At 53.9% G+C, this 24,723-nt stretch overlaps 7 protein-coding genes across 7 annotated transcripts; 4 read left to right on the forward strand and 3 right to left on the reverse strand.

The window, feature by feature from the left end:
- Positions 1–154: 154 nt before the first annotated feature.
- On the forward strand, positions 155–3,207 carry GMORB2_6286 (solute carrier family 24 (sodium/potassium/calcium exchanger), member 6; the record flags this gene model as incomplete). The annotated part of the gene is made up of 2 exons (XM_035468256.1): positions 155–2,799; positions 2,877–3,207. The coding sequence occupies 2 exons, from the start codon at positions 155–157 to the stop codon at positions 3,205–3,207; spliced, it is 2,976 nt and encodes a 991-aa protein (XP_035322237.1).
- A 2,769-nt stretch (positions 3,208–5,976) lies between these two features.
- On the reverse strand, positions 5,977–7,481 carry GMORB2_6287 (NADPH-dependent 2,4-dienoyl-CoA reductase, sulfur reductase, or a related oxidoreductase; the record flags this gene model as incomplete). The annotated part of the gene is made up of 3 exons (XM_035468257.1): positions 5,977–6,117; positions 6,232–6,534; positions 6,645–7,481. The coding sequence occupies 3 exons, from the start codon at positions 7,479–7,481 to the stop codon at positions 5,977–5,979; spliced, it is 1,281 nt and encodes a 426-aa protein (XP_035322238.1).
- A 1,751-nt stretch (positions 7,482–9,232) lies between these two features.
- GMORB2_6288 (Sugar (and other) transporter) lies at positions 9,233–11,467 on the forward strand (the record flags this gene model as incomplete). The annotated part of the gene is made up of 3 exons (XM_035468258.1): positions 9,233–9,276; positions 9,434–10,164; positions 10,233–11,467. 3 exons carry the CDS (start codon positions 9,233–9,235, stop codon positions 11,465–11,467), a joined length of 2,010 nt encoding a protein of 669 aa, XP_035322239.1.
- A 3,872-nt stretch (positions 11,468–15,339) lies between these two features.
- On the forward strand, positions 15,340–17,916 carry GMORB2_6289 (mechanosensitive ion channel protein 4/5/6/7/8/9/10; the record flags this gene model as incomplete). Its single annotated transcript, XM_035468259.1, has 1 exon — positions 15,340–17,916. One exon carries the CDS (start codon positions 15,340–15,342, stop codon positions 17,914–17,916), a length of 2,577 nt encoding a protein of 858 aa, XP_035322240.1.
- Positions 17,917–18,354: 438 nt separating this feature from the next.
- Positions 18,355–19,494, reverse strand: GMORB2_6290 (carboxymethylenebutenolidase; the record flags this gene model as incomplete). Its single annotated transcript, XM_035468260.1, has 5 exons — positions 18,355–18,933; positions 19,004–19,155; positions 19,206–19,246; positions 19,328–19,370; positions 19,431–19,494. 5 exons carry the CDS (start codon positions 19,492–19,494, stop codon positions 18,355–18,357), a joined length of 879 nt encoding a protein of 292 aa, XP_035322241.1.
- A 902-nt stretch (positions 19,495–20,396) lies between these two features.
- GMORB2_6291 (GTPase) lies at positions 20,397–23,276 on the forward strand (the record flags this gene model as incomplete). Its single annotated transcript, XM_035468261.1, has 4 exons — positions 20,397–20,488; positions 20,621–21,064; positions 21,131–22,881; positions 22,987–23,276. 4 exons carry the CDS (start codon positions 20,397–20,399, stop codon positions 23,274–23,276), a joined length of 2,577 nt encoding a protein of 858 aa, XP_035322242.1.
- Positions 23,277–23,600: 324 nt separating this feature from the next.
- GMORB2_6292 (ribonuclease H2 subunit A) lies at positions 23,601–24,701 on the reverse strand (the record flags this gene model as incomplete). The annotated part of the gene is made up of 1 exon (XM_035468262.1): positions 23,601–24,701. One exon carries the CDS (start codon positions 24,699–24,701, stop codon positions 23,601–23,603), a length of 1,101 nt encoding a protein of 366 aa, XP_035322243.1.
- Between the last annotated feature and the right edge of the window lie 22 nt (positions 24,702–24,723).

The raw sequence follows: 24,723 nt of genomic DNA on the forward strand, positions 1-24,723 counted from the left end.
TATCAATCGCGCATTCCTGTCTCGGACCAGATTCATGCCCCATTAGCAGCACCGGGCTCGCCGACAGCCCACCAGATTATGACGTTGCGACAATTAACAGCTTGACCAAATACGTGCCTGGTGGCATGGTGCCCACGAGAGGAGCAGTGCCATGATGCGTCGAAATACCAAGAAACCAGGGAGACGACCGAGCTCCCGTCCATTCATCACTGCTGTATCACTACTCTCCCTCCTGTCCGCCTACTCTTTTCTCGCACACACTTATCTCAGCGGATATGACGACACCCACGCCACCCCTGGCCTTCTCACAGCTCGAAGCGAGCAGCATCAGCCAACATGCGACCAGGTTCACAAAGCTCAAGACCAGTGCGCCTTTATCAAGGAATACTGCTCCGACAACCAGTCAGGACTGATACCCTACCTCTCCCTCTACTATTGTACGCTGGGCGAGGCCAAGGTCTTTGGCTTTGTCTTGCTCATTTCTTGGCTTGGGCTTCTCTTCACCACAATTGGTATCGCCGCGAGCGACTTTTTCAGCGTCAATCTAGGGACGATATCCTCCATTCTCGGACTGAGCGAAAGCCTTGCCGGCGTTACATTTCTTGCCTTTGGAAATGGATCGCCCGACGTCTTCAGCACCTTTGCCGCCATGAACTCCAACAGTGCTAGCATGGCCGTTGGTGAGCTCATAGGTGCTGCTAGCTTCATCAGCGCCGTCGTCGCTGGGTCCATGGCCCTAGTGCGCGAGTTCCAGGTAGATAAGAAGACATATGTCCGCGACATTTTCTTCTTCATTGTCGCCGTCGCCTTCACAATGGTGTTCCTGGCTGATGGACACCTGCACCTGTGGGAATGCTGCGCCATGGTTGCCTATTACGCTGTTTATGTTGCCACCGTTGTCGGCCAGCACTGGATTGGTACGAGGAGAAAGAAGCGGCAACGGAGGGAGGGTGAGGCTCGCAGCCACTTTTACGGATCCGTAGGAGCCTCCATGGATGAATTGGCAGGGGAACCCTACCGAGATGACCCGGATGACGAGCAGGCTCAGCACCACTCGGCCGAGATCTCGGCACTGGAGCAAGGGCCAAGAATAGAAGTCGAGGGACAATCCATACCCCTTGAAGACGACCAAAATGACGAAACGGAAGAAGATCATGAGAGGATGGTGGCGGCCGAAGTTGCCAGTAGCATGAGGGTTCTACGGACTGGAGGAAGGCGGAGAAACACACTCAACCCCATAAGGCCCAGCCTGGTGGGTGCTCTCGAGTTTCGGTCGGCCCTGGCGCAGCTCCAGCGGGAGAGCAATCACAAGATGTCGCCTCTTGCTACACATGGCAGGAGCTTCTCTGCCGACCATCTCCAAGCTGCCATATCACCGACCCCAACGACACCTGCGCAGCTCACGGCTGATCAGCATTCACCCCACACCATCTCGGTCCTCAAAAATCCCTCTGATGGTCGGACCAGAGCTCACTCTTCCGGGAGTGCCCCCAACCAACTGATCGCGGGCCCGGAGCTGGCTGTGCAGTCACCAAGCCCTATCTCGGCAGAGCACCCACGTGCAGATGGTGGTCGAAGAAGCCCGAGCCCGAGTCCCAGCACCTCCCACATCGTTGGCGGTAATCTGGCGCCCCCTCCAGCCAATGCTTCCCTTAGCCCCCTAAACAACCCGCTAAGATCGGAGGCAGGTATACCAAGCCTACATCTCCAGATCCCAAGCAGACGCAGCAGCCATAGCGTGGGGTCCTCCCCTACGTCTCCATTCCCCATGTATACCGATTCGCCTGCCGTTCTGACACCACTGCCCCAACTGGGGGAGCAGAATTTTATGCTCCCTACGCCGCTACAGCGCGAGATGCCATTTGCAGACGTACAGATGGTGGTGCAACATCCCAAGCCAGTCAAGTGGTGGCCATACTCAGTACTGCCCCCTCCGCACGTCATGTATGCTGCCTTGTTCCCAACCCTGCAAGGGTGGAGCGAGAAGACGTTTTGGGACAAGTTTGCCAGCACTATTTCCATGCCGAGCATCTTTTTCCTGGCCATTACGCTCCCGGTGGTCGAGTCAGACGCATCAGACGAGGATGGCTCGTTCGTCGGCACCGCCCTCCACGATCCAGCCTACCCGCACACGTCGGGGCACTCTATATTGTCACTCTCAGAAGCTGACGAGACTGAGACGGAGTGGCAGCGCTACCAGAGACATTCCATGTCTCGGAGGAACAGCTACCAGGGGCGACAACTGCATCTCTCGTTGGAGAACGAGAGCACTCTGGTTGCTGATGAAAACGGCCGCGCTGTAGCGGGAGCAAGACCACTGACCCCCGCGGACGGGAAGCCAGGCTCTGGGACGGCATCGATGGACCATGCTAACGACGAGACCCTTTCGTGGAACCGATGGCTGGTATGCATACAGCTCTTTACGGGACCGTTATTTGCCGTCTTTGTCATATGGACTGGTATGCGCGACGACCTCGACTCTCCCGGGAGGACGTTCGCCAAAATGGCCATGTACAGTCTCCTGGTGTCATTGGTTCTGCTGGCGTTCCTGGTGGTGTTTACGTCGGAGAATGTTAAACCCAAGTACCACTACTTCCTCTGCTTTCTGGGTTTTGCTATCAGCATAGCCTGGATATCTACGATTGCGGAGGAAGTGGTGGGCGTGCTCAAGACATTTGGCATCATGCTCAACATTTCGGAGGCGCTCTTGGGACTGACCATCTTCGCAGCAGGTAACAGCGTCGGTGATTTGGTAGCTGATATTACCATTGCCCGACTGGGCTACCCCGTTATGGCATTGTAAGTCTCGATTCATCGAAATGCAGACCGTTATTTTCTTTCAAAGCGACTCCGACTAATGTTTTCCTCCATTACAGATGTGCCTGCTTCGGTGGCCCCATGCTTAATATCCTATTGGGCATTGGCATCGGTGGCTTGCTCATGATGGTCCGTGGCGCCAACAAGAGCCACAAGAAATTTCCTGACAGGCCTCTCAAGTACGGGCCGTATCCTATCCGCGTGGGTGGGACACTGATGCTCTCTGCTGCCACATTGATCGTGGTACTCGTGGGACTGGTGATTGCCGTGCCCATGAACAAATGGATCTTGAGCCGCCGAATTGGATGGGCCTTGATTTCTATTTGGACCGTCAGTACGGTAGTTAATGTCATTATTGAACTGACTGGCGTGTGGGATGAGGTGGCATGATTGGTATCTATTTGCTATTTACATTCTTCTCATGATCTTGGTTGATTGGCCTATATATCCTACCTTGATTTTCAGTGTATTTTTTTGGGCTATCCATGTTACTTATGAGCACTACTTTTAGTAATATATGCAATGTGTATGTAATACGATCATACAACAGTTGGACAGACAAAATTTGAAAAAACAAGCGTCTCCGCAAAAGAAAAAACCCAACAACGTCGTCAGGACCGAAGAAATAAAAAGGATAACCGAAAAGAAAAGACAAAAAAAATAAGCCGCTGAAACACCCAGTACGGGGGTCGAACCCGTAACCTTCAGATTAGAATCATCCAAAGCCGAATAATAAAAGTCTGACGCTCTAGCCAATTGAGCTAACCGGGTAAGGCCAAGAACAGGTGAACAAAATGGTTTCTATAAGGGCACAAATAATATGCGACAACTTTCTTTACGTAGCCTGCTGTCTTCACCTACCCGTGATTTGCTGTCGTCTGCTTCTACCAATTGCCCATCAGCAGTAGCTTCGTTCGTCTCGATTTCCGCTCAATGCACCCAGCCCACGCACAATACACATGAGAGGCGTTCGTGCGTCTAGAGTCTATATTTCTACTCACCACCGCACCGATAGACCCTATAGCCATCGGCAATTAATGTACGACTGGAAACAATACTTCATCAACTGCGGCAATATTGTCACAAGCTGTCTTATCCTGCTGTAGCCGAGGCCTTGGCTTCAAGATTCATGTCTATGGGAAGAAGCTACCTCGTTCCTTGGACTCGCTGCACGGACGCCTACGCCAGTTCCGAAAAACTTGCCAAGTCTAGTATACATGTCGACTCGCTTGACTTTGCCACGGAGCAATCCGTGGACGGTAGCCAGGGTTTCTTCGAGCCGTTATCCCCGAGCGTCGTCACCGTTCTATTTGCCAAGATGGGGGTTCTTTCAAAACACCAGCCAAGACATTGTGAAGCCGGGTCAGGAAGACGATGTGTGACTTGACCCGCAAGAAGAGGGGCGGGGAATCGTCGACATCATTCGGTAACAGCAGGCGAGCTGGTCACTGTATTATGGCTAGCGCTCAATTAGGCAGCGAAGAGCGAGTATAAGCAGCATAACCTTCTCCTTGTAAGTACGATGATATATGTGTACCAGTACTATTCCTTTCCCCAGTTTATAATATAGCATATGGGTGTGTATTTATATAACTAATCACGCTTTCATACACTAGGTAACGATCCTATGCTTCTCATACCGGACAATACGCGTCACCCAGGGTGTGTATGACGTACGCAAGCAGGCAATCACGATGCGCACGTCAAATTGTCAGACAATGAGTCTGATTTGGGTAGGGGGTAGCGAGATAAATGATAAGGTCTGCGTATAGGGATGTGGTAGAAGCGTTATTGTGGTGAAGGCATTAGTAGCAAACGTATGTGTAATGGCCGTTACCCCCTTCCTTGATGGAATCGGGGTTAGTGACTACTTATGTACCGCTTTCGGGATCCTTTAGCCCCCCACTCTCGCACAGTTCCCAAATGGGTCCTGACGCGAATCTGTATAACTTCCACCATGCTTTCCGGTCCGAGTTCCTGGATATAAATGGGCTGACTGGTTGCCAAGCTGGTTGAGAACACCTTGTGTAACTTAGCTGGCATTCTGCGCAAATGACCTGTTGTGGATTTCCTGTGATTTTTTTTCTTCATAGTACAATAAGAAGAGGTAGCGTCATAGTACTGTGGGTCCCGTGACATACGGGTCCGGCGGAACGATCCGCCGGACACACATATTCTCACTATAGATAGATAATAACAGGAAGCCTCACCTTCCTACCACATCATCAATCAAGCATATCCTTCCGTTTCAGGTCAAGAACATAGCCTCACGTCGCCAGGTGTGGGTTACGAGGTGACCTAGCTAGGAAGGAGTATCAGACGCACAGTACAATGAGGTAGATCAAGTAATGCAAGCTCAACCATAAAAAGTTCGAGTCCGACATAAAACTAATATGAACTTAACACCTTATAGCACACATCCCACCTTTGAGTGACCTGAAGCGTTACGGTGTCACCACCCGGTTACACTGAACCTATGATTCGTGACTTACGATTTTATTTGTCTACACTTAATTTATCCTTGTGATCTCGTTTGTGTAGACTTAAACACAGTTCCTGTTTGTTACGACCCGTCATGCGACCTTCACTGCACTCCACATTTTTCTCTTATTCATCACTACACACTCACTCACAACCAACACTTGCAATCGCTCAACCCACAATAGCGATCATTGCGATCACCTCACGAACCTCAGCGATGATTCAGAGCGATCATCTAGAATTATCACCTAGTATATTTTATATAGCTAGGACATTCTTTTCTACATCAGCTATCGGTACAATAGTCAACGCTTCTATTTGAACTAGCTCCCAAAATATCAAGCACCTGCGACTGTGACTGCTTCATTGCTCAGTTCAACATACTAACTGTATCACAAACATAAAAATGTCACCTTTGTCTACCCTGTAGCTCAGACTTGACCCCCAACGTCACACTGTTAGATCCGATAATAACATCTCTGCTTTTATCCGTCGAGATAAGAAACACTTATTACTTGCACCATTCTCAATGAATCTAATAAGAATATCTCTACTTCTGATCTACAGCCCGGGAAATATATGACAATAGGGCTAGATAGAGCTGATTGCCATCACCTTCACTTCTTCTCTTGTCTGTGCCACCTTTAGTGCACAACAAAATCCTTCCCCTTGTCTAGGCTACCTGGTACAATTGTCGTCTATAAACGGCTTCGCGCCCATGTGCTTCCACATCTGGGCCGACATCAAGGTCTCATCTTTGTCATCGGAGCCGATCAACAGCTCTGCTTTGTCATCTGAAAGGTGTATAACGGACTTGGACTGATTCGAATCCCATGGTTAACAACGGGCGCACACCGACACAACACACACCATACAAGCACAGCGGGAGGCAATGAGAAAGACACAAGAGGCAGAAAGCAGAGGAGAACTCACTAGTCCAAGAGTCAACTTGGTTAACCCATCTGCCCATTTAATCTTGTAAATGTTGGTCTGTGGCCTCCCTAGCGCAGCCAGAACGATATTGTCGGCGGCATACTCGGCCTGCCTCATGGCCGATCTGCTATTGGGGTTTCTCACGCTCGTCTCGGCTACATCGCCACACGCATAAACCTTGGGTAGCGACTCGTCGTCGACCTGTAGCGTCGGCTTAATACGTATGTGTCCCGACTCGCTTATAACATTGGGGGCGATGTCGCTTAATAGCTGGGACGCCGGCTTCTGCCCACCACAGTTGACCTGTTTACATGTAAGATATGTATGTAACCAGAAGAGAGAAGAAAGAAGGAACAGAGAGAGAGAGGTAACAGGAAAGAACAAAGAAGTGGAAGGGAGAGTGCCAGTCTTACACAAAAGTCGTACTCAATCTTCCGACCATCCGTCAGGGTTAGACATCCCGGGCCGGCGGATCCGTCGTGACCCGCAGCGCGCTGATTCAGAACGACGTCTACACCGAGGCCCTCCAGGCCCTTGAAGGCGGCGGCCTGCAGTTCCGGTCCGAAGCGGTGCATGACGGCCTGTCTCGAGTGGACCAGCGTGACCGTCTTGTGCGGGTACATGCTCTTTGCGTCAGTGGCCAGCTCGACGCCGGCGGCGCCCCCGCCAATGACGACCAGTCTGTTCGCGTCGCGAATATGGCGCTGCATCTGCCTCAGGAGCTCACATCCCGTCTCTTTGTCCGTAGCGCCCACGCGGGACGGCAGCTGCAGACCGACGCCCGCGCCCGTGGCGATGACGAGGTATTCGTAGGGCACATGTGTAATGGTGGAACGCCCCTCCTCGGAGACAGAGACGGCGGTGCGGCTGATTCCTGTGGCGCGTCCGCGCAGCCAGCGGACGTGATCACGCGCGGCAACGGGGAGGTACCCGCCGTAGGGGATGAAGGCTTTGTCCTCGTGATCGGAGACGACGCAGAACCGTGGGAGAGTCCAGGTGAACTGGTAATGGGTGTTGGGCTCGATGATGACGAGCTTCCAGCTGCCGTCGGCGGGCAGGGACGACGCCAGCAGTCGCGCGGCGTGGTACCCTGCGAATGAAGCGCCAATGATGACAATGTTACGAGGCGACTCCGATGACGGCGCTAGCTTGACTGGCCAGAACTGTCGGCGGATGTGGCTGCCTAGATGGCCGAATGAGTAGGCCACGATCCGGAGGAGGACGATGATTTTAGAGATTCGGTTTCCCATGACTGTCGTGAGATGTGCACAGATACTTGGAATGGGAGAAAGGAGCAGGGGCAAGAGCAAGAGCTGTAGCTCTAGTATCTACCTCGTACGAGAGAGTGTACGCACCCGCACGATGTATTTACGTAGCAGAATGCTGGCAGGGGATCGGGTCATCTATCTCTCTCTATTCGTCCGTCTTACTTGTACAAGCCCGTGTGAGAGGACCACTTCCTTCTTACCCTGGCAGTGCTCCGTACTTGGCCTCGCATTTACGAGTATGTAAACCCGGCAGGGCGTTGGGCTGTTAATATGCCCCCTTTATCTTTATTAACCCGAGGAAGTCCGAACGGGAACTGGCATTCTTCATTGTATGCTGTTTGTTGCCAGTCGATATCCCGCGGAAGCTCCGTGGACGGAGATCTGACCCCGGGGATTGTTCCGTCGGGCTTTTACTCGTTGCTTTTTTTTTAAGCCCCGCGGAGGCTCCGTGGTTTATCTGATGATCTGATAAGATTGTGGACACCATCGTTGAACAACTTGACAGCAATGGGATATAGCTGCCTTTGTGTGAGACAAAAAGTAGTTTAGATGAAATACTTTCCTATTCCTGTCGCCAGGATTGAACACATTTGGTCTGCCTGTAAACAAGAGAGTGAAGAAAAGCACAGTATGCGGTTGTCCCGCACAATCTGGGAGTAGCTGCATACAATACAGTCACGTGACCCGTTTTGTCTCCAACGGCACACAATGTGACAACGCCCTTTCTCCAACCAATTCATCTCTACTAAACTATTTTCCTGTATAATTATCTCGTTTCTTTCTTCCACGCACCACCCACAGGTCATGACTCTCACAAGAACGATGCAAAGCCGAATCATTTCTTCTCATCCCCCTATATGTCCAAGGAATTCTCCCGAGCGCTGACTGAAACTTGTCCAATGTTGGGACAACAAATAACCAGCCAAACTGACTGCGATCTATGATGAATTCGTTCAACAATCCTCCTCCCCATCAGGGACACCCCTATCTATCGAGGAAGACGACGCGACGTGCGTTCTTGTCATTTACTTTTCGTGTTCCACGTGGGAACGGCAAAAGTGGCAACATGTGCAGATGGACTCTGGGCCCACAAAATGTTAACTTCTTCCCTCTTCGCCTCTGGCATCTTCACGAGCATCGAATCAGTTGAATCAGCCTCTCTGTCCATCTTCTGTTCTCCTCCTCACGGACTTGAATCGGCTCGAAAGTAGTCACCCATCGCTCTTATCGTTACCGCGGCTGCTGCTCCCGAGTCATACCTTGCTGTCGTCCTCGGCTGCCATTGTCAATTTGCCCGCTCTGTCCGACGTCTCCGTGTCGTCCTCCCCACCCTACGGCCCACATCCCTCCACATCTTTGTCCTTTGATCTCTCGAGGAAAAAAAGTAGCAATCCCGACTCCGCCTTTTCTTTCTCCATCATTCTTCTTTTACCCTCTTTTTACCCCGTATATTCCAGTCTTCCCCGCGCTCCCCCCTCCCAAACTCGACTGGCAACACCTAGGAACCTTTCACTACTCGACGGAGCAAACAGAGAGAAACACTGCAAGCTCTCCTTTTCCTTCTCTCTCTCTTTTTTTTTCGCGACACTCCAAAGCGCCATTAATGCCTCCTTAAAACCGAGCCCACGGCGCCCGTGTCGGCTGTCGTGCCCTCGGTCGCTGTTGTCGAATTCTCTTTTTGTTTTCTCTCCTCCCCTCCCCCCCTCTCTTCACTTTCGAGCATCTTATTAGAGATGGTGCCTCGTCCAGACGACGATATTGAAGAGGTCAGACAGCGGTATGTTGCCCCCTCCGTTCCATGTCTTGCATGCGTACGTGCGGCTCTGCATCGTATGCGACACGCAGACTCGACCTCGTTGCCTCCGTCTATCGCTAACGAATGATATTACTTAGGCGTGACTCCTCCTCCCCTGAAAATGGCTACCATGCTAAAGACCGGAGCGGTGTGAACCTCAACGCCAACTTCGAGGCTCGGTACGTTTACCTGCATACCTGCCTGCCTGCTCTGCCTGGGAACAAACAGGAGTCCTGTCTCTTATCTTTCCTTCCTTCTTCTGTCTGACGAAACCACGCTGCATTAGCATCCAGAACCCCCTGGCAGGTCTCACGCGTGAGACCCTCCTCTCGGCCGTCGACGAATTCTGCCACGAAAAGGGTCTAGAACAGCACCGTCTGATAATACGCAAGGGAGCCCTTGTGGCCCGCGACCCGACCGGATACGAGGACATTACGGGGCCCGAGGCCCTCGATGAAGCCGAGATCAAGGCATTGCGTGATGAGGTGCTGCATAAGTGGCGCGCGACGAACACGCTGCTCCTGACTGTCATCACCTGCTCCATCGGCGCGTGCGTCCAGGGGTGGGACCAGACGGGATCCAACGGTGCCACAGTCCGCTTCCCCCAGTTCTTCGGCATCAATGGCGATTCGTTTGGCGACAAGATGCTCGTCGGGCTCGTCAACGCGGGCCCGTACATCGGGACCGCGGCTTTCGGCTGCTGGCTGTCGGACCCTATAAACGACATGATCGGACGAAGGGGCACAATCTTCTTTTCGGCCAATTTCTGTCTGTGGCCCGTCATCGGGAGTGCTTTCTGCAATACCTGGCCTCAGCTGTTCATATGTCGACTCATAATCGGCTTAGGCATGGGCACCAAGGCCTCTACGGGTGAGTGACCAACCAACCAATACTCTCCGATGATTGGTGATGATAATACTGACTACATGCATGGCTAGTACCCATCTTCGCAGCCGAAAACTCGCCAGCCCCTATCCGTGGCGCCCTCGTCATGGGATGGCAGATGTGGACGGCCTTTGGTATATTTTTAGGCACGGGCGCCAACCTGGCAGTATCCATGATTGGCCCGGAGGCGTGGCGGTACCAGCTAGGGTCGGCCGTGATTCCGGCCGTGCCGCTGGCTCTGCTGATATGGTTCTGCCCGGAGTCGCCGCGGTGGTACATGAAGAAGAACCGGTATGACTCGGCGCTCAAGTCGCTGCTGCGGCTGCGCAACAACGCGGTGCAGGCCGGGCGCGACCTGTACTACATCCACGTGCAGCTGGAGTTGGAGAGGCAGTACATCAAGAAGAGCAACTACGTGACCAAGTTTGTCGAGCTCTTCACCATCCCGCGGGTGAGGAGGGCGACGCTGGCATCATTTACCGTCATGATTGCGCAGCAGATGTGCGGCATCAACATAATCGCCTTCTACTCGACCACTCTGTTTGTGGACTCGGGTGCTACGGATTTCGAGGCGCTGCTGGCGTCGTGGGGATTCGGCGTGGTCAACTTCCTCTTCGCCTTTCCGGCCCTCTGGACCATCGACACGTTTGGTCGGCGGTCCCTCCTGCTGTTCACCTTCCCGCAGATGGCGTGGTCGCTCTTCGGGGCGGGGCTGTGCACAGCGATCCCGGGCAAGGGTGCGCTGCACCTGGGCATGGTGACCCTCTTCATATACCTCTTCGCGGCCTTCTACTCGCCCGGGGAGGGCCCAGTCCCTTACACGTATGCGGCTGAGGTCTTTCCGCTGTCGCACAGGGAGGTGGGCATGGCGTGGTCGGTGGCGACGTGCCTGGGGTGTGCGGCCGTGGTGTCGGTGACGTTTCCGCTGATGCACGCCCGCCTGGGCACCATGGGCGTCTTCTTCCTCTATGCGGGGCTCAACCTCGTCGGGCTGGTCATCATATTCCTGTGGATGCCCGAAACCAAGCAGCGCACCCTCGAGGAGCTCGACTACATCTTTGCCGTGCCCACCCACGTCTTCATGCGGTACCAGGTCACGCAGACGCTGCCCTTCTGGCTCAAGAGGTACGCTCTCCTGGACAAGAGAGCCACGGTGCAGCCGCTCTACCAGCTCGATGCCGGCCCTATAGATGAGTTTGACGACGGGGTGGGCGATGTCCAGCATCTCAATGACAAGTCGAGGATTGAGCTCAAGAATATTGTCGGGGTCTCGAAGCCCGGGGCTTGATAACCCTTGCCACTCTTCTTCTTCCCTCTTCTCACTCCTCGTAATCTCTGTGCTTTCTTCTATTCTAGACCATCTCTTTTTCAAATGTTTTCTTTGCAAGCGACGGAGTTAGAGAAAAATATGAGATCTGCTGTTTTCCGCCCCCTTTTTATATATCTTCCCTACGTCGTATTACAGTACACGGAGGATTTCCATCTGTTATTTACGAATGATGGATGTATAGATGACTCACGATGGGCGGCGTATCGCCGCATTGTATATATGAAAAATGAAAACTGACGAACAATAGACAGTATTACATACACGTGTATACCTTGCTTGCATATACAGTGTTGAGATTTATAATGGAGATGTGGAAAGATAGTTCATGCTTGTTTCATACATGCGTGCGTAGAATTACTACGAGTGGAGGCAGGGGAGACAAAAAAAGAAAGGGGTTGTGGAGTTCGCATTACTCGTACGCAACTTCCTTCAAGTTTCAGCCTCTCTGTTAGCGCGCGGGTTCCTGGCGACCGGCCGACTTTTTCGAAAGTCAAACGTTTTCTTCTTCTTTCTTTCTCCTATGCGATTTGGACTTGCTATAGACCCGATTTTTGAAAATGAAAGTCCTAGGACAGGCAGGGGTCAAGGCGAAGGGGGGGGGGGAGACTCATTCTCAGCTGAGGAGCGGCAATGACCTACTAATACTGCTAATACTAACAGTAGTACCAAATATCAATACGGAGTGCTCCGTACGAGTATGATATCAACTAGGATGATGAGATTCACTCGTATTTCACCGTCCGACCTGTCCTTTACATAACACGAGCATCTACTACTACACGCAGCATTACGTTGTGACAAACTGAACGAGTCTGTCGCCTGACTATTTGTGATAGGACCAAGATGCAGTTTGTGGCTATGTGCTGCTGTAAGGAGCCCTCACCCACGCGCCCCCCCCCCTCCCCGCCGTGGTGACTGCTAAAGTACGCGCTATCACCATCTTTCTCTTCTTGACGTGTCGGTGTGCGTAGCTCATGTGGAGAACGTGTTTAGTATGAGTACAGATACACGTAGTAATATATTTTCGTGGAAATGATATCAATACAGAGTACATGTTATCTGTACGGAGTACGGAGTATTAATTCGTATTATCATAGTCATCACTCATATTTATCATGGCTGCCGATGTGACAGTCCATCTCATGAAAAGAGCAGGGGTGAATGATCATGATTATAATCCTAGGTACGCATTAAAAAAAGCCTTTGACCCCTGTATTAACTACGACGGCATCTCTCTCTCTCTCTCTCTCTCTCTTCCTACGTAATACCTATCTCTCCAGTGTCTCCACGAATACTAATGCATTTGCAATTTTTTTTCTTTGGGTGGGGGAAGGGGGGAGGGAGCGTTTCGGGATATAGCTATAGCCACTAGTACCAGCAAAAGAAAAACCCCCGTTGACGGGCTAAGCACACCTCTTGATAGATAGACTACTAGGTGTTGGAGCAGTACGATTATAATCTTTCTTTTCTTTTTACTATGGTCGTTGAACTGATACAATCTCGCAAGAGTGGCCGTTTGTATACTCTAACATGATTGAGTATTTTATGCAGGAACTCTATAATGCTATTGCACCTTTGAGGTGCTACGAGCATGTTCGTCTTTAGTAGCAGTGTCATTGTACTCTCGACCCGTCGCTCCTGCTGTCGCGGGCGGGCTTCGGGATGCTTGCTGGTGGACAAGGACACGTCGGACGAATCGGTATATTGCTACGGACAACAAGGAAGGCCAGGCTCTGGATGCAAGACGTAGCTCAAGGAGCTACTTCACGAGTGGAAGCTATCTACACGGACAGGTACGGTGTTTTGTTGACAGCAATCGGTAAAGTCATACATTCCTGTGGGCTCTTCCTGGTGGAGCTCTGTGAACACAGCCGTCTGCTATACCAATTCAACCCTTGATTGTGACTCTCTGGTCCTCTATTATAAACAGCCCTCTATTGTAACTACTGAGACTATGAAAGCGTAAACATAGTGCTGAATTCTATGGAAGGTCGATTTCGACAGGATTGAGTGCTACTTGTAGATACAGATTGTCGTATAGGTAAGAATAATGGCTACGACAGTTACCCGAAATGTTCATCCCCTCGTAGGTAAAATGCTACGTCTACTCCGTAGGTACAATCATCCGCTTGTTCATGGAGCCTATCACCTGCCTGCCGTAATAGGGCAGTCGACTGCATCTCAGGTATACAGATTACATGATATTACTCACATGGCGAATTCCGTCCAATCCAAGACTCCACAACGGCCGACGGCTGGTGGTGGTGAAACAAATGGCCTGAGCAACGGCTTTACCCCCCCTGTGAGCTACAGCGGGCTTGCAGCGCTTGGTGAGACAGGGGCTTCGCGTACGTGTAGTCGGTCGTGCTCTAGGCTCTCCCCGTCTATGTGGTCCTTCTAGATCGGGGACCCCTTTTGATGAGTCCTCGAACCAGTAGAGGCAATGAATGCATGCAGACTGATACTAGCAGCAGCTTATACCCGGCATGTGCCTGATACTCCGCCCTTTCTCATCTAGTCCCCGTCCAGTATGGGTAAGCGCTAGAGGGCTAGGGATCAGAGGGCTGTTGACGGCTCATCCGTCGACGTTGCAGTGGCAAGCATTACAGAAGAATCGCAACAACGATATGGCACACTCGTACCGTTGAGACGTGGCCCATGGTGGATCTGTGCAACTACGAAGTGGATCTGGGCAGGTGCGAGGGACAAGGGCAAGAGGGGTGGATTCAAGCCACTTCTCTCGTGTGAATTCCTCCCCTCCCTCTTCTTTCCCTCTGTCATTCTTGGCTCTGGGGGGATCATTTCTTTGACGCTCACAGCTCGGTGAGCTCACGACAAACTTGCCCAAACTGATTTTCGTGTTCATTCTCTTGGCATGTGGCGAACCCCATGGATCATTGTCCAGAGGGTTCATGGCAGAACCTTTTCTTTCTTTACTATTGGCAATTTTTACTATATTACTGCTCGTACTAGTCCTACGAAGCGTATTAGTACTTCTTCATTCTCGTCGCTGACGCGTGAACTTTTCTTTTCCTTTACATCTTCCAAACCAACTTCCCCCCCCCCTCCCCCCCCTTTCCTTTCCCTCTTTCCTTTCTCTCGTGCTTTCGCTTGTTGAATAATCGATCATAGACCATTGCATTAGTGTCTGTGAGCCATCCCATCCATTCACTCATTCCAACTGCCCCCACCACACTCCGCAGATCGGCTCTTTCCTTCTGTCTTCGACTGTCGTGCTCCTTCCCCTATTATTACCGGTTACAGAATTGACTACAAGCCCCGGTCTTCAGGCCTTCACTCTTTGTCCTCCATCTTTTGGTCAACACTGCAGCAAACCAGTCCCCCCTTTCGTTTCAGTTTATTTCCACCCTGTTCTTCACCTCCTTCTCCCATTTTCCTTCCATCTTTCTTCTCTCTCGTTAAGCCCATCGTCGGAGCTGGAATCCGTGCACACGCATCTCGTCACTTCTCGTGCATTTCCCGAATTGCATCTCATTTCGTCAGTCGACATCAGATCGGCACTCTTCTCGTGGATCCCAATACTGGATCCCCCTGGCTTTTCCAGCCAAGAAGAAGTCTACGATTTACAGACCCAACACACAAAATCTCCACCGGGTCTCTGCGTTTTATTTAAACCCCGAAAAAAAAAATCACTACCACGTAATACCCAGAAGTCTACACAGGCGGCAGGCCCTTGTTACACGTCGTCCCCGTTTTAAATATCTTAGGGGCCACCCCGTCCCCATTCTGCCATGCATGGCAAGAGGAGCTCCCTACCCTCACGCAAAAGCGCTGGCTTCGTCCAACTCTCCGACCCCCAGGCCGTCAACATGGGCAGCGAAGAAGAGGCTATCCGCCTAACAAACGTCCGAAGCAACGCATCTCGATCCGGCGCCGCCATGGCTCAGTCATCCAGCGTCGACTCGTCCCACTTTGAGAAGAATCCAGCCCTCCAGCAGGAGGAGGAGCACAAGAAGCATCATCACTTCGGTCACCGCGGCAGGAGAAGGAGGGCTACGGAAACCCTCGATCGGGGCGACACCGGCCTCGGCTCTAACACGGACAGCCCTGCTCGCCTCAACTTCATGGGCCGTCTGTACAGGAAGGTTATAAGCTTCTCCGTCGTCTCTCGCTACCTCGTCTACATTGTCCCCGTCGCCGTCATCCTCGCCATCCCCGTCATCGTCCTCGCCGCCACCGGTCACAAGAATGACATCCCCGTCGGAAACAAGGGCAGCGGCGACGACCTCGTCGTTGGCCCGCCCCTCTTCAAGCTCATGCTCTGGATCGAAGTCACCTGGCTTACCGTCTGGGCCGCCAAACTCGTCGCCTGGGCCTTGCCCAACGCCTTCATGTTCTTCTCGGGTATTGTCAGTGCTGGCACCCGCAAGTACGCCACCGTCCTTGCTAACATGTCGGTGCCCCTCACCCTCTTCTTCTGGGCCCTGGCTGTCTGGATCACCTTCAAGAAGCTCTTTTCCGCCAGCACCTCCAACGTCGAGTGGGCCCGCACCCTCCACACCATCCTCGGCGCCCTCTTTGTCTCGTCGGCCGTCTTCCTGGGTGAGAAGGCCATTGTCCAGGTCATTGGTGTCTCGTACCACCAGCGCTCTTTTGCCAACCGCATCAGCGAGTCCAAGCATGAGATCCGCCTCCTTGGAATGCTCTACGATGCTTCCCGCACCCTCTTCCCCATGTACTGCCCGGACTTCGCCGAGGAGGACCACATCATCAACGACAGCATCGAGCTCAAGATCCGCGGCATGAAGGGCGGCAGCGGCACCGCCACCCCCATGAAGCTCATCAACGATTTCGGCCGCCTTGGAGACAAGGTCACATCGGCCTTTGGCAACATTGCGTCTGAAATCACCGGCAAGCACGTCTTCAACCCTAATTCGGCCCATTCCATTGTCCTCGAGGCCCTCGACCGCCTAAGGTCGTCCGAGGCCCTGGCCCGCCGTATCTGGATGTCGTTTGTAGTTGACGGTAACGACGATCTCTACCTCGAAGACGTCATCGAAGTCCTTGGCCCTGCTCACCGCAAGGAGGCTGAGGAGGCCTTTGCCGCCATCGACGGCGATGAGAATGGCGACATCAGTCTCGACGAGATGGTTCGTAAAGTTATCGAGATTGGAAAGGAGCGCAAGGCGATCGGCGAGGGCATGAAGGATATCGGCCAGGCTCTCGCCGCCTTTGATAAGGTCCTCCTCTTCGTTGTCCTTCTCATCATCATCTTCGTCTTCCTCGCCTTCTTCCAGAGCAGTTTCGTCGCCACCCTCGCTTCGGCCGGGACCGCCCTGCTCTCTCTATCCTTTGTCTTTGCCGTCACTACCCAGGAGTTCCTCGGATCCTGCATCTTCCTCTTTGTCAAGCACCCTTACGACGTCGGTGACCGTGTCGTCATCAGCGATGTCGAACTCGTCGTCCAGCGTATCTCGCTCCTCTACACCATCTTTACCCGATCCGACACGGAGCAGGTGTCCCAGGTCCCCAACATTGTCCTCAACAACCTCTGGGTCGACAACATGTCGCGCAGTAAGGCCATGTACGAGAGCTTCGAGATTGACGTATCCTTCGACACGTCCTTTGAGGACATTGAGTTGCTGCGCCTGGAGATGGAGAAGTTTGTTCGCGACCGCGAGAACTCTCGTGACTTCAAGCCCGACTTTAGCATCGGCGTTGGTAGCGTCGGCAACATGGACAAGCTGACGTTGCAAATCTCGATCCTACACAAGTCTAACTGGCACAATGCCATGGTGCGTGCTAGCCGCCGCTCCAAGTTTATGTGTGCCCTGGCTCTGGCTCTGAAGAAGATACCCATCTACGGACCCGGCGGTGGTGGCGATGCCGCCGGCGGACCTGCGAATCCTACCTACTCGGTCTCCGTGACGGATGAGTGGGCGGCCATGGCCCGTGACAAAGCTGCCAAGGTCCGCAACGAGGAGCGCCTCGTCCCCTTTCCCGAGGACGCCGCGACCAAGTCGGGCGATGCCGAGGCCGCCGCCATCCAGGGTATCACCAAGCGCCCACCCGTCCGCGAGATGGGTGCCGCCGGCACCTGGGACGAGAGCAGGTCCCTCCGTGTGGCCCCGCCCGACAACCTGGGTCGCATGTCGTCCCAGCGTAGCCACCGCAGCTTCCAGAGCCAGCGTAGCCTCGCCGTCGATGGCTCTCGCTCCAACGTGGAGCGTGCCAGTACCCGCGGACGACGCAAGGCTGGAGAGACCATGCCTGCCTCGGCCGTTGACCGCGACGGTTCCCGCGCTCCCAACTCGCCTAGCATCAGCCAACGTGGTTGGGATGAGGAGGCCCAGATGGAGGTGCGCTCGCCCACGTCTCCCACCCTACGTCAGCAGCAGTACTCTACCAATCTGCGACCTTATCCTTCCCACCGCAGTGGCCAGTAGTCGGCTGCGGGGGTTTCTATGTCGCTGTTTCCTACAATGTAATTGGTACGATTTTCTTATTCGATCAAGGAGTTGATAGCTACCGGTTAGCGTCTCTGTTCTCCTTCTTTTTCTCTCCCCCGATTCCGTCTTTCTTCTTTCGAGGGGTACTTCTTTTTGGAGGGTTTTTGCGGTTATTGGTCATGGGTGCAAAAGAGCATGCCATTGCGCCTGTATGTTGAATGAGGTGGTTGAATCATCGTAGATGCCGTCTGGATAGGGTTCCCGGTTAGAAGCATCAATACGTCGAGTCTTTCACATGACAATTGACGACTTTTTTTTAATTCATTTTTCCTTGGATGTGTTTACTGCACTACAAGTATACCCCCCCGGGGTTCCATGACTATTTTGAATACCAGTACGAAGAGGGGGGTTGGGGGGGGGTTGGGGGGGTTGTTCTTAGCAATCATGTTCCAGTTCGGGAACATTCGCATCCGGTACACCCAGATCAGTCTTGAGCACACGGCCAAACAACTCGAGCAAGACCTCGAAGCACACCTTTGTGATGGCGGGGTCGTACCGGCCCTTGCTCAGCTCGTCACGGATAAATGCGTGCTGGGCGTGGGCGAACTCGTAGAAGCTGAAGGTGGCACCGGCGGCACGGAGCTTGGAGCGGATAAGGTCGCGTCCCGCATCGGGCACGTGAGTATCCTTGATGCCGAAAATCATGGCCACCTCGGAGGCGAGGCCGGCCTCGGACTTGACGGTGAGGCGGGGCAGGAGATCGAGGGTGTGGTTACTGTTGTTCGGGGCCTCGGAAGAGGTGTTGGGCCCGTCAGGGTAGGGGCCCAGGGTGCGCGAGTGGACGTCCGTGGCGAAGTAGCTCACGCAGGCGGAGACGCGGGGATCCAGCGTCGCCCGGAGGGCTAGGTGGCCGCCCAGGCACATCCCTGTCGAGCCGATTAGGCCGGTGCACGTCGGCAGGGAGAGGAGGAGGTCGACTGTCGCGTAGGAGTCGGCATCGTAGGACTCGAGGGTCTGTACGGATGTTAGCTCACGTATACCGGTACAGACGTTATATACTGGCTGAATGTGGTGGAGAGACGACCTTTTCAATCTTGTAATTGTTACCACGGTCCGTGTCGACGGCATCGTACTTTAGGGCCTCCGGTCCGGTGAAATCGTGATACGATGAGGGAGCGGCGACAATGTAGCCCTGTCCTGCGATTTGACGGGCGAAACGGGCGACGGGACCGGTCACTAGTACGTGTGAGGAAGATGTTCATGATAATGGTAATGTACATAAGTACCTTGGTAGATCTCGCTGAAGAGGCAGACTCCCGGGAATTTGCTGTTGGATGTTAGGGAGATTTGGACAGCTTGAGAGAACAGAAATCCTGGGAAAGATGGTAATTAAAAAAAAGATGCCTACGCCTTGGAGTAGCCTGGGATGGTGGGGTGAAAGACAAAGATGCCTGTTTTGATATGGTTAGATGAGTGCAAGGTGAGATTGAAGAGAGGACAGGGGGACATACGCATGGTGCTTTGCTTGCCGTTGGCCACGACGGGGACGTCATGGTGAGTTTCTTGGATGAGCATGGTGGGCTTTGCTTTCTTTGAGGAGAACAGATGATAGTAGAAGATTGTCCGGACGAGGGAAGAGTTGACTGTAGTGTTTAGATGTGTATGGAGGTGATGATAATACTGGCAGTTGATGTTGGGCCTTTAACCCCTCGGTGGACCCCGAGCTGGTGGGGGGGGAAGAGGGGGGAATACATCATACTTGGGATATGTCTCACCCCGCTGTTTTTAGAGCTGTTTTCAGTGGAAGGACTTGCGAACTTTGTGAGGTGAACAGATGAAAGAAGCACTACATGTGGTTCTAACAGTGTTCAATGATCGGATAATAACCTTTCCAATGAAATGTTACTAGAATAATGAGGAATACCACTGGACTTACTTGCTCGCAGCTGGCAGTAATACTGTTGTATGTAGGTACTATGACTTGGGAGCGGAAAAAAATATCACCTAATTCCCTATAATCTGTACAGATTAGCTTACCTAGAGCTCCCGCCACGTGCGCCACACCCTCGACCCCTGGTGGCTAATGGTTGGGTGGCTAGTGGTGTCACCTCCCCTCTCTTCCACACAGGAACCTGCCACATGCCCGCATCATATGGCCACCCACAGACGCACGCACAACACACCACCCACACACACCAAAGCCTCCATTTCTAGTCTGCCTACCGTCACACGTCAACGTCTTATTTTTTTTCCTGACCGGGGGACCTTTCATCTCTCTCTCTCCATCTCCATCTCCCTATCCTCCCTCTCCTCACGCCTATCTCTACGATCAAACCACGACCGATTCGAAATCCCCAAGGCTATGACTACGGGGCTGCTTGCTGAGCTATCCTAGATGCTGTTCATATAAACTCCACCCCCTACGCTACCTACGTATACAACTATTTCACCCGCCTGCGATAATCGTCCCGCCCGACATGAATGGCCACATGGCTGGCGTGGGCGACAAGTCCGCCGAGACTAACTTCAAGCATGGAGTTCAGGTTGTCGACGGCGATAAAGAGTTCAAGTACCTTTGACCCTCTCCCCTTCCCCTCTCCCTTTACCCCAGATATACATATACATATATATTATATGTATGTTCATCTGGTTGAAATACGACATTATACTTACCGTAATTGCGTAACCAATGTGCACGCAGCAATGAACTCAACAAGTACTTGAGCGTCGAACATGTCGCCGAGGCAGGCTTTAACTACCACCTCATCTCCGTCTTCGGCTCCCAGTCGACGGGCAAATCCACCCTCCTTAACGCCCTGTTCGGTACAGAATTCTCCGTCATGTCCGAGACCGCGCGCCAGCAGACCACCAAGGGAATCTGGATGTCCAAGAACAAGCGCGAGCAGAGTGGTGGCACCCGCGTGGCCGACAACATCCTCGTCATGGATGTTGAGGGTACCGACGGCCGTGAGCGCGGGGAGGACCAGGACTTCGAACGCAAGAGCGCCCTTTTCGCCCTCGCCACCAGCGAGGTCTTGCTCGTCAACATCTGGGAGCACCAGGTCGGCCTGTACCAGGGCGCCAACATGGGTCTGCTCAAGACCGTCTTTGAGGTCAACCTTCAGCTGTTCCTCAAGGATAAGAAGTAGGTGTTTTCCTCTGTTCTCCACCTCTCCTAATGTATGGCTGACTGACTGACCCCCCGCCTTAGGTCTACTCCTCGATCGCTCCTCTTCTTCGTCATCCGCGATCACCTCGGCACCACGCCCCTTGCTAACCTTCGACACACCCTGGTCCAGGACCTGACCAAGCTCTGGTCTTCCATTTCCAAGCCCCAGGGCCTCGAGAACTCCCATATAGAGGACTACTTTGATTTCGGCTTCGCTGCCCTGCCCCACAAGATCCTGCAGGCCGACAAGTTCGATAGCGAGGTCCAGGTCCTCGGATCGAGGTTCATCGCCGGCCACCGCACAAAGTCAGCCGATGGCCAGGGTGGCGAGGACGAGTTCGAGGGTGGTGTCTTCCTCCCTGAGTACCACAGGAGGATCCCCGCCGACGGTCTTGCCGTATACGCCGAGGGCATCTGGGACCAGATTGTCAACAACAAAGACCTCGACCTACCGACCCAGCAGGAGCTTCTGGCCCAGTTCCGATGCGACGAGATCTCCCGCGAGGTCCTCATCGCATTTGATAACATCATCCTGCCCCTCGAGGACCAGCAGGCCGAGGCCGAGCGCCTCGGAAAGCCCACGGTGCTCAAGGACCTGGGCGTCTCTGGAACAAAGGCCCGTTCCGGCTGCCTGAAGGCCTTTGAGATCCAGGCTAGCCGTTACCACAAGGGTGTGTACGGGCGCAAGAAGCAGGAGCTCGAAGGCAAGGTCGACACGCGCCTCAAGGCCCTCTACCAGGGTCAGCTCTCGGCCACACACAAGGCCGGTGTCACGTCATTCAGCGAGGCCGTCATTCAGAAGGTCAAGACAGGACAGAAGGCAAGTGGCGCATACGAGTTTGCCGAGATCGTCGCCAGCGAGAAGACCAAGGCGCTCGGCATCTTCAAGGTCGAGGCCCAGAGCCTCGCCATGCAGGGCGTTCCCTGGACCAACTTCAAGTCGCAGTATCTGTTGTTCGAGCAGGATCTCGACGAGGTCAGCGCCAAGTTGCGCAAGGAGGAGATGCGGCGCCTTGCCACGCGCGTCGAGCGCTGGGTAAAGTCGAGGCTGGGCGATGCCATCGGCGTTGAGTTCAACAAGCTGGGATCGGGCCGGGGCGGATCGGGCGCTCCCGAGGAAGAGGAACGGCCGGCGACGGAGAAGGACCTCTGGGATCGCATCTGGACGGTGTTTGCGGGCATCGTTACCGAGGCAGAGACGCGCTTCGTTGACCGGGCCAAGAGCTTCGACGCTAGCGACGACGAGGTCGAGGTGGGCACGTGGCGCCTGCGTCGCAAGAGCTGGGTGGCCCTGCGCGAAAAGATTGACGAGGAGGTCATGGAGGGTAACATACTGCTGAAGCTGCGAGAAAACTTTGAGGACAAGTTCCGGTACGACGAGGCCGGCGTCCCCCGCATCTGGCGCCCCACCGACGACATTGAGGGCATCTACACCAAAGCCCGTGAGTCAACGCTCAAGCTGATCCCGCTGCTGTCGAGGTTCAGGTTGGCGTCCACGTATGCGCCGCCCGACCTGGTCAGCTTCATCGGCCCTCAGCCGGCGGGAGTCGAGGCCGACGACGAGGAGGACATGACGCCCATTGGCGGTGTGGACGAGGACGAAGGCAAGAGCCTGGAGGAGGAGACGACTGTGCTCAGTGAGAGTAAGAGGCAGGACCTGGTGGTCCGGTTCAAGAAGATGGCCGACGGCGTGTTCGTCGAGGCCAAGCGGAGCGCCATTGGCGGTGTGGCACAGATTCCCTGGTACTTTTACGCGCTTCTCTTTGCGTTTGGGTGGAATGAGATTTTCGCAGGTACGACTTTTCTATTCTTTCTCATACCGTCCATCCCCACGTACCTTTCCTTCCCATTCAGGTGCAAGACTTATACTGACATTATATCGTGTTCTGTGACTACAGTCCTCAAGAACCCCTTCCTCTTCATCTTGTTGGCCCTGCTGGCTGGTGGGCTGTACGTGGCGTACACACTCAACCTCCTCGGGCCCATGATGCACATGGGCAACGCAGCGATGACGCAAGGTGTCGACATTGGCAAGCAGAGACTTAGGGAGTACATCATGAACTCGGACACGGCGAGGCAGGCCATGGGTGTGCCGGCCAGCAAGGACTCGGACAGCATCAGCCTTGACACGTTGGATAGCCGGGGGAAGAAGCAAAGCAAGAGCACGGCAGACATTGATGAGATTTAACGTGCTTCGAGAGAGAGAAGGGGGAAGAGAAAGAAGGGGGAAGAATTATTCAGAGAAAAGAGGAGGGTTAGGTCGGGGAGCAAAAAAGTGAGTTTGTTGCTTTTGTTTTTCTATACGGTATACATTATTTTTGTTTTGTTTATCATCATTCCTAGGAAAACCCTCACACTCTTGTTACCGCGTAATATAAATCCAGAAGCATCATCACAAATTCTTGCTTTCTACCTCTCGTGAACACAATATATGAATAAATGAATCAAAGTACCGCCAACGCCAAATGTCCATCAAATGTCCATCAAATGCCTGTTGTTTCTGTTCTCCTTCTCAGAAGGCCTCGAGTCCGGTCGAGGTGCCAAACCAGGCACCTACGCCATCCTCATCAGAGTCCTTTGGGCTAGCACCAGGCGCAGCAAAGTAATCCGTCATCCTGATTGTCTGCTCGTCCTCATCATCATCAACCGGCCAGTCGACCTTGACAGTGTTACTCCCCGACTTGGCAGACTCGATCATGTCGCGGGCGGTGCCCCAGCTGAAGCGACACTCCGGGCCCCACCCGAAGAACGGGTGCATATTCAACTTCAGCCACGATACGCACCGCGCATCAGAGGGGTAACCCGACCCCCAAGCCATGGGTACGTCGTCGGCTCCGTGCCCAGCTCCGTGCCCAGCTCCGTGCTCAACCTGACTGACTGCGTGGACGGCCTGGTGTAGGACCTCGAGGGCGGCGTCACGCGTGACCTTTGCGCAGACGGAGGCGGCGCTGACACAGGGGAACAAGCTGTCGGCCTTCTTGGTGACAGTGATGCGTGCCTGGGGGAAGAAGCGCTGCAGACGGGCCTGGTGGGCGGCGGGGGGGCCCACGGTGTCGACGTAGATGTGCTTCACGTTGACGCCGCGCGCATACACGCCGCGGATCAACTCGACCGTCGCGTCCAGGGCCTGCGAGTTGAGGTTGTACGCCGCCGACGAGGGCCGGAGCATGCCGCCTGATATATCGCGGGCAGAGAGGGCGGCCGTGGCCCAGCCGCAAGAGTCCCTCAGGTCCGTGTCCGCCGTGCCTTCTGCCGCCCCTTCTGCCTCTGGGGCGCAGAGAGTGCGCATCAGCGACGATCGGACATCGGCCTTGAGAACCTTGGAGTCGTCAAAGTGGTACTTGGTGCGCAATAGGGAGTCCTCGTCCTCCTCCGGCACGTAGAAGACCCCATATACCATGGGGCCCAGGACGGGGCCGCGACCGGCCTCGTCCACTCCTAGGAAACATGGTCGGCCTTCAGGGTGGCTGTCGTTGGGTTGCAGGGACGGCGGCACCGGGGAGAAGTGCGTGTGCGATGCGCCGGAGAGGATGGCGGGGCGGTCGACGGACGGGGGGATGTATGTGCCGCCTATGGTGTCACAGGGTGGCGGGATCGGTGATGTCGAGCCCATGGTCGGATCGGCAGCTATGTCC

The sequence above is a fragment of the Geosmithia morbida genome (assembly GCF_012550715.1).
Source record: "Geosmithia morbida isolate 1262 chromosome Unknown scaffold_5, whole genome shotgun sequence".
NCBI lineage: Eukaryota > Fungi > Ascomycota > Sordariomycetes > Hypocreales > Bionectriaceae > Geosmithia > Geosmithia morbida.